The sequence below is a fragment of the Vespa mandarinia genome, chromosome 9, assembly GCF_050613455.1.
Source record: "Vespa mandarinia isolate Hongniang chromosome 9, ASM5061345v1, whole genome shotgun sequence".
In the NCBI taxonomy this organism is placed as follows: domain Eukaryota; kingdom Metazoa; phylum Arthropoda; class Insecta; order Hymenoptera; family Vespidae; genus Vespa; species Vespa mandarinia.
Window position 1 is genome coordinate 5,765,793 of NC_140818.1, and position 15,348 is coordinate 5,781,140.

At 27.1% G+C, this 15,348-nt stretch overlaps 2 protein-coding genes across 19 annotated transcripts in view; one reads left to right on the top strand and one right to left on the bottom strand.

Moving 5' to 3' along the window:
* The window catches only part of Rsod (superoxide dismutase family protein Rsod), a 13,096-nt gene extending 8,048 nt beyond the window's left edge, over positions 1-5,048 (top strand). For 6 of the 8 annotated variants that reach the window (XM_085659266.1, XM_085659265.1, XM_035870126.2 and 3 more), the window contains 17 exons: positions 99-321; positions 396-561; positions 643-862; positions 934-1,213; positions 1,333-1,779; positions 1,869-2,108; positions 2,176-2,266; positions 2,343-2,593; positions 2,667-2,841; positions 2,917-3,188; positions 3,242-3,353; positions 3,433-3,519; positions 3,604-3,738; positions 3,818-4,092; positions 4,170-4,294; positions 4,363-4,518; positions 4,585-5,047. In XM_085659266.1, coding sequence (XP_085515392.1) covers positions 99-321; positions 396-561; positions 643-862; positions 934-1,213; positions 1,333-1,779; positions 1,869-2,108; positions 2,176-2,266; positions 2,343-2,593; positions 2,667-2,841; positions 2,917-3,188; positions 3,242-3,353; positions 3,433-3,519; positions 3,604-3,738; positions 3,818-4,092; positions 4,170-4,294; positions 4,363-4,518; positions 4,585-4,673 — 3,344 coding nt within the window. In that variant the 3' untranslated portion in view covers positions 4,674-5,047. Of the gene's footprint in view, positions 1-98; positions 322-395; positions 562-642; positions 863-933; positions 1,214-1,332; positions 1,780-1,868; positions 2,109-2,175; positions 2,267-2,342; positions 2,594-2,666; positions 2,842-2,916; positions 3,189-3,241; positions 3,354-3,432; positions 3,520-3,603; positions 3,739-3,817; positions 4,093-4,169; positions 4,295-4,362; positions 4,519-4,584 lie in introns of all 8 variants that reach the window. The other 2 variants (XM_085659269.1, XM_035870124.2) reach the window with 1 other exon arrangement.
* Positions 3,823-14,528, bottom strand: LOC118443336 (choline-phosphate cytidylyltransferase A). Of its 11 annotated transcripts, none has more exons than XM_085659270.1 (11): positions 13,848-14,524; positions 11,758-12,085; positions 10,209-10,362; positions 9,358-9,466; positions 9,045-9,161; positions 8,807-8,958; positions 8,460-8,681; positions 8,181-8,348; positions 7,693-7,814; positions 7,476-7,589; positions 3,823-3,962 (listed from the first exon to the last, which is right to left on the bottom strand). In XM_085659270.1, the coding sequence occupies exons 3-10, from the start codon at positions 10,317-10,319 to the stop codon at positions 7,487-7,489; spliced, it is 1,104 nt and encodes a 367-aa protein (XP_085515396.1). In that variant the 5' UTR covers positions 10,320-10,362; positions 11,758-12,085; positions 13,848-14,524; the 3' UTR covers positions 3,823-3,962; positions 7,476-7,486. The 11 variants fall into 11 exon arrangements, with proteins under 11 accessions (XP_085515396.1, XP_035726042.1, XP_035726043.1 ...); XM_035870150.2 differs by lacking the exon at positions 3,823-3,962 and adding an exon at positions 10,645-10,739 and having other exon boundaries at positions 5,809-7,589; positions 9,358-9,558; positions 13,848-14,519; XM_085659271.1 differs by lacking the exon at positions 3,823-3,962 and adding an exon at positions 10,645-10,739 and having other exon boundaries at positions 5,812-7,589; positions 11,758-11,811; positions 13,848-14,521.
* Positions 14,529-15,348: the final 820 nt, after the last annotated feature.

The following is a 15,348-nucleotide window of genomic DNA, read 5'->3' on the forward strand; positions in this document are numbered from 1 at the left end:
TAGAGTTGTAAATTCGATGTAATTTTTACTACTTTAATTAGATGTATTGCGAAGAAAGACAATATTTGTTCTTAAAACATTCCTATGTATATATACAGTGATATCAGGAAATGCACTCAAGCTAGCAGCTTATATATCCGCTGGTGGTCTTCATGGAGAGGTCCGATTTGAACAAAAAACAGAGAATTCGATAAGAATTCGATTCGCTTTACAAACGACACTTCAGTATCCAGATCAACAATGGTTCTGGTCTATTACACAATTTCCTGTCGACTACACAGTCATAGACGATCGATGCAGTCGTCGTCATCTTGGAGAAAGGTATTTGAAATATGTTTATATATTTTGGCTTAAATATATTTCTTCTAGCTTTATAATTTATCTATTGCTCGTAGCATAATCGATCTGACGGATCTAGTTGGTCCATTGGAAATGCCTGGGAATGAAACAGGTTCTGTTGAAGTTCCAGGTGTAACTCTAACTGGTGAAAAGGGATTATGGGGTAAAGGTTTATTACTAAAAGACTCCTATACGTCCAGAATAATCTGTGCTTCTATCACGGTAATTCATGATATTTTTGTAAATAAAAATTTTCTTTTACGTTGAATGTCGGATGTCTTTTAATAAATGTCACACCTGTAGGTTTTTGAGAAAAATACAGAGAAATTCGCCGAAGCTCGTTTTTACGGCCCAGTAGCTGGAACAATTTGGTTCCGATGGCTTGGTGGTCAAGCTGGTGACAATACCACTGATACTATCATTTATGCCGATTTGCATCATATCAATAACCAAAAGTTACAAATAGATTATACAGAACATCACTGGAAAATTTATGTGACTGATATTTTTAACATTGGCAAAGGTACGAAAAATGAAATATATTTTCGTCTATATTCGTCAATTTTGTACATAATCTTATTTAATATGTTTCAGATAAATCAAGTTGCAATATACTTCAAACAGTTTTCGATCCAGATAATGCTGGTCCTGGCAAATCTATCGGTGATGTTGATATGCGTTTGGGTAAAATAAAAGTTGCCGTAAAACAAAGTCCAAAATACAAGACTTCTTATAGAGATCCAGAATTATCACTCCTACCGGCTGATCTTCTTGGACCACATCGATTATTGTACTTAGTTATTTTTCACCCTACGCACGACGACTCGTTCTTGGCTTGTGCTAAGATCAATCATCGCAAACCGATTCTTGCCAAGTATGATTAGACGGAATATAGCTACATTTCTGTTTCGACATTAATAAGCATACTTAAATTTATTTGTACTGCAATTTTCAGCATAGATTATAGTAAAAAACAAAAAATACATGTTTCAGAACATTAATTAGCTCTCGTGGCATAAAAGGTGAAATGACATTAAGCCAAGAAACTCCGTTTAACCCGACATGGATCAATATATCTCTGACACCAGTCAATTTAGAAACGAGATTGCGTTATGCCACCAAAGTAGCATATTATAGGATACATGAACTACCACCTGAACCAGCTAAATTTTTAGAAGATATCGGAGAACCGTGTTTGACAACTAAAAACATGTACAATCCGACTAAGATCGACGAGAAGACAGTACCACCAGCAGGTTTAGGAACTCAGGATCAATATAGCATTGGTGATTTGTCAGGAAAGCTTCAAGGTCGCAAAGAAGGATCTTATCATACTGATATTTTACCTGGAAGTGCAAAATTGCATGGTATCTATTGGGACGTATATCTGCCACTGTCAGGAATTCATAGTATCGTTCATCGATCTCTTGTAATTCACAAGTGAGATAATATATTGAAATAATACGTTTTATAATAAAATATAAAATTAGTTAATAATTTTTTTTTCTTTCTTTTTCTTTTTTAATAAGGTATAATGAAACTGATAATAAAGGTATAATACCATGGGTATGTGGTACTTTTGCTCTTCATTTACCACAAAATGCAGGACAAATTCCTATGTTTACGGCACAAGTAATCTTTAGATATCCAATAGTAGGAAAAATAATATTCCGTCAACCAAAAAACAATCCTGAAGCTGATACAACTATTATAATTGAAAATTTAGTTCATGCCGATGGTAGTGCACTGAATAATTCAGCCGAGCATAGGTAGTAAATGTTAGACGTACATAAAAGAAACATATATGATAGAAATTGTATTATCGATCATTTTCAGATGGATGGTACACGATAATCCTCCTGGAAAGGATTATTATAATTGGACTGGTAGATGTCTAAGCGCTGGTGCACCATACAATCCTCATAAAGTAATAATTGCAAAATGAATTATCTTTAAAGAAATGTTACAAATAACAAATAATCAAGAGTATAAATATTTATTAGATCGATTGGGATCCAAATCATACGAAATATTGTTCAACAGTTGAAATCTCGTTATGTCGATTGGGTGACCTTACGAGACATGGAAAACTCGAAATTGCTGGGAAAAAGGTCTATGGACCTCTTCTAACTCGAAAACTCTTCACAGATACGATGTTGCCACTTTCTGGACGAAATAGTATTTTAGGAAAGAGTTTAGTAATTTACGATGATCATGGACCAATCGCAAGAGGAGAAAGACTCGCTTGTTCGACGTAAATCAAAAAAAAATTTCATTGTTTCATATTGGAACATTAAAATTAAATTTCAACAAAATATCTTCTATAGGATCGGTGGATTATATAGATTAAAAGCAATTGCTAAAGATTGGTTTGGTAATGGTGAACCTGTTCATATAAGAGGAAAATTGGAATTCATTCAACAAAGCGAATACGATGTCACGGACATTGAAATTAATCTTGAAGGACTTGGTGGAAAAATGAGCGGATATCACATACATATGGTAACCTGTTTCAATGTAGCTCTTAAAAGAAATAATATTGATATTTTAAATATTTAAAATATTTTACAATCACAGACTCCGGTAGAAATAGATTTAGAATTCCCTTGCGAAGCTACATCTTTATATAATTACTGGAATCCGTTGGGTGTGAATTCAAGTAACATTCCAGGCTCTAGAGAAGGTACATCGGATCAATATGAAATGGGAGACCTTAGCGGAAAATTTGGTACTTTAGATAACAGAAAAAAATATATAACGAGTTACAACGACACCTTGCTTCCATTGTTCGGACCTAGAAGCATTTTTGGTCACAGTGTAGTGATTCATAAAAAAGAAAAAAACCTAAGGTAAAATATTAGAAATAAAAGAGTATATATAATGACATTATTTATTATTGTAGATGGGCCTGTTCTACGATAGAAAGAGGATATGCACCATCTGAAGCGGTAGAATTACGAGCAATTGCTTCGTTCCATCATCCACAAGGATTTGCGTACGGTTATGTTAAAATGGTATATTATTTATTAATATTCATTATTAAATATAAGTTAGAATCTTAATAAATAAATTAATATATAATTATTGTTATAGTCACAGCTGGCATATAAAGATGGTAGTCAAAGTGAGACAGTAATTGAAGTCAAGTTACGACATCCAGGAAATCATGATCGTAATATTGTAAAAATATAACATTATTTTTTCTTTTCTTTATTCTGAAAAATATATTTCACAACATAATATTTGAATCTTTTTATTTAACAGACAAAGAATCACAATTGGGCTATATACGTTAATCCTGTTGGAGTGGATGCGGCTGTAAAAGTAAAAGATACTAGATGTGTCGCAGGTGGATACATATGGAATCCTTATTTTACTCAATTAGCAGATCCTTTGAATGTAAAATTATTTGTATTTTTCTTGTTCATACATCGTTAATTATCCAAGCGTACTAAATAACAACAATAATTCGAAACAGGAAGATCTGTATAGACAAGAATGTGGTCCTGATTTGCCTTTAAGATGTCAAGTAGGAGACATTTCATCTCGTTTGGGACCAATCAATATAGGAATGGAAAGACGAGTTTTCACAGATCCAAATTTTCCATTAGATGGGCCAGTTTCTGCGATGGGAAAATCAATCGTTATTATGGACAGAGATTTTGGAAATAATAGATTTGCTTGTGCTAATATTGAACCGGACTACGATATAGTAAAATATGCAAATATAAGAAAACCACCTCGTTTTGTCGTGTAGATATATTTTTAAAAAAAAGTAAACCATAGCAACAATTATTTTAACAAATTTACTATATTTTGTTTTCTTTTAGAGCACAATTCTTAGAAGATGTAAGAAAAGTAATGGGTATTCCTGAATGGATGTTATCTATCGATAGCAGAAAAACTAAAATATTACACAATGGAGCTTGTATTCAATTTTTGATACACTTTAAAGGTTTGTGTAAGTTTGCTTTTTGTTCGTAGATACAACATATTATTTTACATATACATTTTGATATTTAGGTCCGATAGCCAATAAATTAGAACAAGATTTCAGTAAATTAATGTCAACTGGGAAATTAGAAGCTCCAAGTTTATATATACCAGGATATATACCGTCAAAGAGAAAAGCAACATTAGGGCATCGGCAATGCGGAGTACGAGATCCTAATGACAAAAGTATGAAAAATAAATAGTATCTTATTCTTTATTTTATATCAATTAATAATAATTAAAATGTTTCAGATTTTAATTTCTTTAAAAGCTGTTCCATTTCTCTCGCACCAGGATTGATTATAATACTCCTACTAGTCTTTGTAAATAGACTAATTTAATATAAAATAAAAATGTTATGATCTCATTTATTTATATATATTTTTTATAAATTCAATGTTTGATAATGTGAAAAAAAAAAAGATAAAGATTATATTTCGCGCCACGTTAGTTTAAATTATTATTTCGATTGATTGCCTCAATCGATAGTAACATTGACCAATCCTCATCAAGTAACCTAGCGATTAATTTCAGAACATAACCTACTGTATACTAAATAATAGTAATAATGTAAACATAAAAAAACAAACACGTAGGGATTTGAGCGACTTTAACAAATAATAAGTCATTCTATCGTTGAATTCCGACAACTAAGTATCGTTTAACAAAATAGTAATAGTGATCATGGTAGTAAATCATATATATATATAGGTAAGATAGATAAATAAATAAATAAATAAATAAATAAATAAATATATATATATATATATATATATATATATATATATATATAATCAAATATATTTTACAATTAAAATATTTCGCATATGATGATAAAATATATTTATTAATTATTTGTTAATGAAAGCAAAGAGTAATTGTTAGATTGTTAGAAACTTAAGATGCAAATTTCTGTCGGTCAAACGAACATTATTCGTTTAGAAATAAAAGTTTCAAATAGATACAAATTATATCAATAGCTATCAAGACCCGATCATAAAGTATTTCTTTACAAAACAGTCTTACATATAAAAGTATATTTTATAAGCAGATTTGGAACTTGATAGTTCATTAGTATCATATTTTATCAATTTGAAGCTTTAATTTGTTCATTTCATCGACAGAAATGATTGCTTTGAGTTTCCAGTGATTGTTTCCAGTGAAGTGACGCTTATGTCGTCATTTATTGTTTAATTAATAACAAATATATATATATATATATATATATATATATATATATATATATGTATATATATGCTTTTATATAAATATATTTCTATTAAACAAAAACAAAAATACAAATATAAGCAAAATTATAAGAAAACATCCACTCTTCATTGGAAATATATGTATGTAGATAAAATTATTTATTAAAGTTTTATTTATTCTATTTAATATTAATTATTTACTAATCATTTAAACATATTTATATTAAATTATTCCATTAAGAGGATTACATGCTTCGAAGAGATATTAAGATATGGAAAAATTTACCCATCTGCCATAAAGTTGTTGTTTGGTTTATAACTTTTAAAATCATAATTAAAAATATTTTCATTGTTTAATAATAAATTCACTATAAATAAAAATTTCTAGTCTCCTATTTAATAAATGATACTAAGTATATTTTATGAAGACAGTGATATTCATATAACAGTAATAGTTATTGCATTATAGGCCTGTGTACATATATTGCAATATCAATATTAATATATAATTGACATTGCATTATAGAATAACTATCTTATTAATATCTTCTAAGGCATTTATAATACTCAATATATGTACTTCAGCTATGTTAGACTGAGGCACAGGTGGTATATTACAAGACATGGAAAATCTTTAATGCATGCAATTACATATGTTATTAAAAGATTGAGCATTTCCATTGAACATGGTATGCAAGTATGTTTTTGAAAAGCATTAGTTTTGAAAATATTGAACGCAAATATATCTATAAAGAGGCACCTTATAATTTTTTTGTCATAAAAATATGTATTGTATTTAGTTTATGTAAAATCATGTTTTGTTTATTTTCGAAGATGAAATTGTTCATTTTTGTAATAAATGAAATCTTAAAAACCTCACTATAAAAATAACTTTGTTATATATTGCGTTCATTACTTATATACAAAATGTTACCATGATCACTATTTTATATGTTATTCTTCTTAATCTTCTACTCAGTTTAGAGTATATTTTATAATTTCTTTACTATGTCTGTATATATAAACTATTATATTTTTGATGTATCATTTATTATTATGTGTTTATAATAAATTAATATATATGATTCAATGTAATTAATATGAATAGGCTCTATAAAACAGTGTTTCTTTCATCTTGGAAGTATTGCTTATCTATTTCTTGCATACTGGTTCATATGTTAATAATAATCATCATTTCTATGGTCAATCATGTTTTGTAAGATTTTGTGTATGTGTATATAAATATATATATATATATATATATATATATATATATATATATATATACATATTTTATAGATCACTTCTAGGGTTATGCGTTACTTGCAACAATGTAAAATTAATATGTCTTTATAGATGAAATATTTACTCTGTATCTAAGATATCTGTACAATGAGACGTAAGATTATTCTATAATACGTTCTGTACAAAATTGATGATAAAGTAAGAGAAATCGTTATTAGATCAGTTCATAGACCAGTACTTTTTACATATTATTTGTTTAAAAATAAATACTGGAAACAATTTCTTGTTTAGTACATGAAAATATAAATACTAATATCTGTAAAAACATGTAGAAATTTAGAATAAATAAATAATTCATTGCTGTATTAGGAACATAATACAAATAAGTAATACTACAGCAACAACTGAAAAAACATTATAAATTTGATGTAATAGATATCTTAAATAATCTACATATCTTCTGTAGATTTAAATGTCTATATTCCAACTTGCATAATTCATAATTGTACTAAATTTCCATATAATAACAAATATTTTGCTTTATGTATAGTAATTTTACCATACAAAAATTATGAAGCATAGTGCTATTCTCTGTATAAACAGCTTATGTAGCTGTATGAAAATATGTCTAATGTTAAAAAAAAATAGCACACTAATTTTGGTCGTAATAAGAAGATACATTGCATTTACATAATGATTTATCACTTAGATTGTAAATTTTCTTCCTCATCATCACTGTAATCATCGCTTAGATATTGAGTACTTTGTGAAAATTCGTAGCGCCCAGTCTTTTTTGGTGGGGGACTATAATGCATAATATTTTTTATTACTTTAGGTTTATAAAATACTTATATCTAATAATCTATATTACATGCATTAATTAATTGATTGAAATGTTATAATATACCTTGTTTGATCCTCATCGTTATTACTACTGCTACTACCATTTGGACTGCCATCTCTTTTTGGACTTGCTGGAGGTGAAAGTGCTTGCATCAAACGTCCTTTACTTTCATTCCAAATTGTTGACTGCAAAAAAAGAAAAAGTTAAAAGTAAAATTAATCATTCATCTATTTTTCAAGACTAGCATTTGTTTTTCATTGTTCTCCCAGTAATGTATACTAATATGATAGAAGTACTATAATAAATACCAAATTTGTTCTGAAATATTTTATTTTACTTTCACATACACAATGGTATGCAACGAAATTTAAATAAGAGATCTTCAAAGGTGTAATTTTTCAAAATCATTATTCATCTAGGAATAAAAGAGAATTCATTTGTATTGTTATATAGAACATTTTTTATTCCTTTTGTGAACATGCTTTATATTGAATTATTAAGATAAAATACAAAATAATTAACAGGATAATTCCTCCATAAATACTACCCACCAATCTTCCTTCCCTTCCAAATAATAAAAGAAATGCATCAATGAAGTCTCGTGATTTTTCCTCCCATTTACTAATCATGTCCATACGCTTTTCACCTATATTTTCCATTACTCGTTTACCCTTATCTTTGAGGTCATCAAATTTATTTTGTAATCGAAATTTCTTTTCCTGAAATGACAATTTTTTAAAAACTATTTTTTCATAGTTTTAGTTCGAAAAACTTAAATAACTAGAATCAGAAACTTCAAAGTATATTAATGCTCTTTGTAAATGACTTACATTAAGGAAAGAAACGTTGAGTTCTTTGGCACTGTAACCCCGTGCTAAATTTCTTCTTACATAAATATCATAATCTTTAACAATTCTTGCAACAATATCTGATGTAGATACTCCTTCTGTTCTTTGTGTAGCTACAAACATACCTTTAGTTTTCAATGCTGCATAAACATCTGAACCATCATCTGTCATGTAAGGTATGTCATCATGAGCTACGAAATCGATCTATAAAAACAATTGTTTACAACTTTGATATAAATGATAAAGAACATATATTATACATATATGATTTTTACTTTATACGATTAATAGAAATTTTTCTTTTTTGTAATAAATTAATTTAAACATACTTTATGTTTCTTAATGAAATCATCATCTATTTCCCATGGAGCATCCCTTACTACTTCATCTACGTAGCGACAATGTCTTACTGCATCATATCTTTCAGCATCTGTCATAACAGTTCTTCCTTTTTTGCTATGTGTTAATTCATCATTGCAAACTATAAAATAAAAAAGAATGAATAAAGAATTATAAAAATTTTTTAAATATTCTTTAAAAAATTGTAAGCAGAATTAAAAATTTCACCTCCAACGATAAGATATACATTTGGGAATATATTTTTAGCTTGTAGTAATTGTCGAGCATGTCCTTGATGAAAAAGATCATATATACCATCAGCATACACTCTAACTCTTCTGGGTGCTAAAAAATATGTTATAAAATACTGTATAATGATAAAAGTACATCTATGATGATAATGTTTACTTAAAATTGCAACATATAAGTAATATTGGCATTACATAAATATTCTATTTTTTTCATAAATCTTATTTCTCATAACAGTTATCATTGTATTTTTTGAATAGTGAATGAACAATAAATACTCTTACAAACCAACCTTTCCCACTACGTGCCATCCTTAATGTAATTTGAGTATTATAATCACTTGCATCTCTCTCAGCAATTGCTTCTGGATCATCACTGAATGGAGCCTCTTTACAAATTGACTGAAATAAATTTAGATATAATTTCTAATTTATTTCAATGATAATGTAACTTAGAAGCTTTTTAATTTAAAGTAATTCAAATTTGAACATTCCTGAAAATTATAAATTATAGAATTTATTATATTAATATTTTAACTTATATGATTATTGAAAATTCCATACTGTAATTAGATTTTTGTATGCATTCGATTATTATTATTATATTTTCTATTCTCCCAAGTCATTGTATTTAACAATTCATCATTTTTTAAAACAAATAATTCACTTCATTTTACACATTTATCAAACATAAAATATTTGATAAAGTTTATGAATGTTAATGAATGTTTAATCAAAGTTTAAGAAAAATATATTTAAACTTCTACCACTTGTAAAATTTTCTTAGCAGTACAGTACTTGACACTTATTTATGTCAATGTTACGTCATGTTCGTAGTGTTATCACTTGATATTATGATGAACATATGAGGTATATGTTCTTTGTTGACTGAATAAGACATGGTATATGTGATTTTCGTTATAAATAGTGTCAGTGGTATTAAATGTAGGCGCACGTGATATGTGTAAATATATACAAATAGATTATATATTATAAATTGTTAAAATCAATCTATAAATAAAAATCATTTTGTATCTTAACATATGAAATTGATTAAAATCAATGTTATACGTGTACAGAGTATTGTATAATAAACAAAAGCAACATATTTGGCAAAGTGTTATATAAGAAATTTATTACTTACAGGATTAATGGGGGAATTTTCTCTAGAAGAAGACGTACTTTCTCCATTATGATTATTTGTATGTGATACAGAGTTCAACATAATTTCCTCTCTACAGCGCTTCCTTGACATGATTTTATAATAATAAATTTAAACCCATGAAGTGTCCTTTACACTAAAATTGATTAAACACACATCCATGTATAAATTATATATAATATTTTTAAAATATATATGAATTAATAAGAAATTATAATGATAAAGCGATGAATTAATAAGAAAAAATGTTATTAATTTTAAACTTATTAAGAATAGTAAATGAAAAAAAAACTACTAGTACATGTTACATACAAAGCTGTGTTACATTCAAAAATATATATGTAAATATATATTTAATCTATATAAAACATATATGTATGTTTCTATCTATGATTGAGTTGTTTACATAATGGCATACCTGTGCACACATGCAGGACACTTTATATACTATATTCTGTGCACAAATAAATTCGTACACAAAAAGGAGAGCCATGAATATGTATAGTAACACCACTGGAAAATATATCTAATATGTTGAATTTATTTAAAATTTATATATATACAGTGTTACAACAAATCTTACGCTTTTTCAAATTGAATAATTTTTCTTTTAAGTATAGGAAAAACTTTAGATATAGAAAAATTAGTGTGCTATACGAAGTATGTAAAAAATGAAAAGAAACAAACAATATTTTTTTATTATAATAGGAATATAAAATATAGTATGAGCAATCTAAAATATTTTTTATCAAAAACTTTTGTAGAAAATGAATATACTTGATAAAAACTGAAAAGACTTTCTTTATATTTTTTATCGCTGTAGAACAAAAATAAAATAAAAAATATCTTTTAAATTATGCTTCGTATATATAGCACATTAATATCTCTACTTAAAATTTCAAAGTTTCTTACTTAGTTGCACATAAAAATAATTATACCATTTAAAAAAATGACTGAATAATTTTGCGACCAATTATAAATATACTTATATCTGTTAAATATAGATTTATAAACTACAGGATTATATTCTTTACAAGAACATATATATATAATTTTATAAATAATTCCATACAGACATAAACCCGTGATGCAAAAGAACAACATAGACTTGCATTGATCATAGGCTTTACATATCATATAAAACAATTATTCATTTTGCTATAATAAAAAGATTCTATATCAATGAATCAGTATGAATTCTACAATGACTAAGGTGTTATCCCATTTGAATTTGTTATCAAAATATGTTTCTTTTATATTTTCTATTTAGAATAATTTTTAAAGCTATGCATATACAATTTTAATGATATAAATATAACGCTTAACTTCAAGGAAAACGAATGAAAATCAAAATCAAACCGTTAGAAATAAAAGAACAATGCAGTAGCAGCACATTGAAAGATAGCTATAATGCTTGCATATTTAACGGTTATGTATTGTATTTTATGATTATCGCATAGAATTTTTTCAATGATCACAATTCAGCCTCGTCGGAAACAACGAAAATTTGTATGTATATAAGTATACTAACCTTTTCACGCCCTAATTTTCCGTCTCGTAATTTCTTGTGTCCGATGAATTTTGACTATGTACGCAAAATTTTTAGAAAAGGTGAAATGTTTAAAAACAATTTCTTCAAGTATATTATCAAAAAGGATTACCACTAATACTTGTTATGTGATTCATCGAAATTTTTGTATTTTTTAATGGAATTTTTAAGTTCCAATTTTATTGTTGCTCCATGATAGATCAACAGCTGACCTAGCAGACGCCAGTAACAACGCTTGTCGTAGAAGTATATACATATACAACGAAATATTCGTCGTTTGAGACAGGGGCGGAATAACGGTACTGTGAACCTATAGAGGGGGGGGGCGGAGTCGTAAAACAAAGTACTGTTTAGCAGATACTCTCTTTCTCTCATTCTATGCAGATATTAGAAACTTGAAATGTTTCAATCGAGATAAAATATTTGTTTATTCATTAATATTAGAATTTACTGATAGAGAAAAAAAACATAACATAAAAAGAAAGTAACATTTAAAAATATGTGGAGATATATATACATATAATACATATTTTATATATATATATATATATATATATATATATATAAAATAGATTATCATTAACTACATTGTTCTATGATATCTATAAGATAGTCTTTTTTTTACAACGCAAAACAGACATTTTGTGAAACGGAGCGTAATGAGTGAAATTACATCCTTGCTTAGGAATGTAGATATCATTTGCCGATGATACAAATGGTGTCACGTGATCGAAAGAGCATATCAAGCCGGCCTGGTTTTATTTAGTCTCAATATTTACTTTCTTTCTTTTAACTTCTCCTTTTTTTAATTCATAAAAAGTGTACACAATGAAAAAAGTTATTTTCGTGACTGCATTTATATGCTACTTGATGTTTTCGAAGATGAAATTTGTTTTTATAATTAATATCATTTGAAATATTTTAATATTATCAAACCAGTGATAAACCATTGCTACTTTGGACATAATAAAAAATAATATGTAGATAAATTAATTGACAAAAGTAATATTAAAACTTGCACATTAACCACGCCCATATATATGTATGTATGATGTATATATATATATGCATATATATATATACACATGCACACGAACATAATACAGGCGCATTCTTTTTAACAAGATTAACCCTTTTTTCACGAAATCATTGCGCCAACCTATATAATTCTACGTGAAATATCATTTGTTTATGTTCTTTACATTTTGGCTATTTTTACTTGAGATCGATTAAAGTTAAAGAATTATGCATAAGATCATCTACTTTTGAAAACATTATACGTAATATGCATTATCATTGCATTAGATTAAATTATCATTGTTTATTACTAGTTACTAGCTATAAATAAATATCATAGTTTTATTTGAACTGTTTCGAATTCACCAATGTATGTAACATATTCTAGAATTTATTTTGTAATGAATTCTTTTATTCTATCGATTATAATTTATGCATAATAGTAGCTTATTAATCAATTAGAATATGCTGTTCTTCAAAAGTCGCGTTTTTTTTTTTCTTTTTTTTAATTCGAATCAAAATATAACATTCTAATTTGGCAAATAATCAATGCTTTATTTATTAATATACAACGTTATTGACTTAAACTGACTTCATAGTAATAATAACCTAATTTTCCTATAATCTCAAATTTTGTTGAATACGATTTAAAAAAAGAACAACCCTCATAATTTTTCGTAGGTTATCTAAATATAACATTTATGATTCGCTGATAAAATAAACCGGTATTATTATAAATGCGAGATTGTGTTGATTTGAATATTCCTAGCTTCTTTTCTTTATCTGGAATTAATCGCAGAAGATCGTATGATTTTTAATTCGAATTGATTTCTATATAATAATAATAGCAAATCATATAATTAAAAAAAATTTTTTTTTTTTAATCTAAAGTATAAAAATAAAATAGATATCCTTTGATAATAACTGATAAAGTATATTTGATTCGATATTATTTCATTTCGTCAAACATTAAGTAACACATTTAAAATACGTCTTTTTTTTCTTTTTTGCGATAAATTTTGATGCCATATGAGAAAAAGGATTTTTCGTATTACCTTTCGAAAGTAGCCGCGAACTTTATCAAGAACTTTGCCACGAACTCTGGTGACCAATATCACTACTTGCGCTTTTGCGGTTTCTATGGGTCGAGCATGCGTTGTATTGAATTAAACTTTTTTACCAGATCAAAATAAAGTCAAATGTTAATGCGTAAACACTGTCAAATATCTATTGTCTTTGATAATAATAATTTTCCTTTGAAAATTGTCCGGCGTTATCGACTTTAGCCGAAAAATTCGATCGCACATAAGAAACTTCATTCGCATACTTCTATCGACTGTCGACGCATGCGACAGCAATACGATACATTCCGTCTTTCTTTATCTTTTCTCTCGCTTGCTCTTTTGCGGTCGGAGAAGGGAATAACGATGACGTAAGATCGGATGATCGTATACGTCATGAACGTAGAATTCCATGTGCGCTCGTCTACGAATTTAAACGGAAAAGATCATAGCCCGATAAAATCAATTGCTTTTTGAATTTTTTTATATCTTTCTATTTTTAATATTATCGTCTGTTTGAAGTCTAGATTTTTAATTCATTACGTAGAACGTTTTTTTCTATTACAATTAGATGATAAAGATTGAAAAAAATTAAGTTCTTATTCTCATTTGATTCTTCTTAATGTCATACTGTTTTTTATCTTTCTTTTTTCTTATCGCTTCTTCACGTAACTGTTTTAATTTATACTTTTGTTATTCTAAAAACTGTTGGATAATACAAATTGTATTATCGTTTTCTTTTGTTACTTTTTATTTCGTTGTTATTTAATTGAAAAATATTTTTTATCGTTTCTTATCGTTCGTTTTTTGTGAAATAAAAACCATATATATATATGTATATATATATATATGTTGTGTGTGTGTGTATATTTATTCATATTATTCATACATATATTCATCGCTTATGTGAATATATATATATATACATATATATATATATATATATATATATAGCGTGATGTATTGTGTTGAATTTTGACATCTAAAAAAAATTCTACTCAACCGTGCATCAACTTTTTTTTTGTTTATATACCTACTAAAAACTTGTATTATTTGCATCATTAATCATTTATATTATCGACGATTATATAGTGTTTTTAAAATTTGAAGAAAGAAGATATTCTCTGTTTTTTTTCTTATGTGTTACGAGTATGTATTTATACTTAATAAAAAATATTTAAAATTCCAGTTAATTATATATATATACATGATTAGGTGCTTTTTTATATTTAGTCACAATATAACCTTACGTAATTTTAATTTGGAGAGTTTTTCTTTTTTTTTCCATTTATATCCATCTTTTGCTCGGTACTTTTATGCAGAAATTTGATTGATATATACGCAATTATAATTATATGCGTTTAAAAAATGAGTTCGCTACAAGAATTGTTTTATAGGTACATATATGTGTGTGTGTGTAATATTGCACAATTTGATATGATGCCAGCATCAAATCACGAAGTACATATAAGTACTCGTGTTGCACAGTTTATGT

Excerpts from the sequence above, each read along its gene's own strand:
- LOC118443336 (XM_085659270.1), bottom strand. The coding sequence starts at position 10,319 with ATGTCAAGGAAGCGCTGTAGAGAGGAAATTATGTTGAACTCTGTATCA. Across the intron at positions 8,682-8,806 it reads ATTTCATTAAGAAACATAAA|ATCGATTTCGTAGCTCATGA; the intron begins GTATGTTTAAAT and ends TTGTTTTTATAG. Across the intron at positions 8,349-8,459 it reads TCAACGTTTCTTTCCTTAAT|GAAAAGAAATTTCGATTACA; the intron begins GTAAGTCATTTA and ends TTGTCATTTCAG.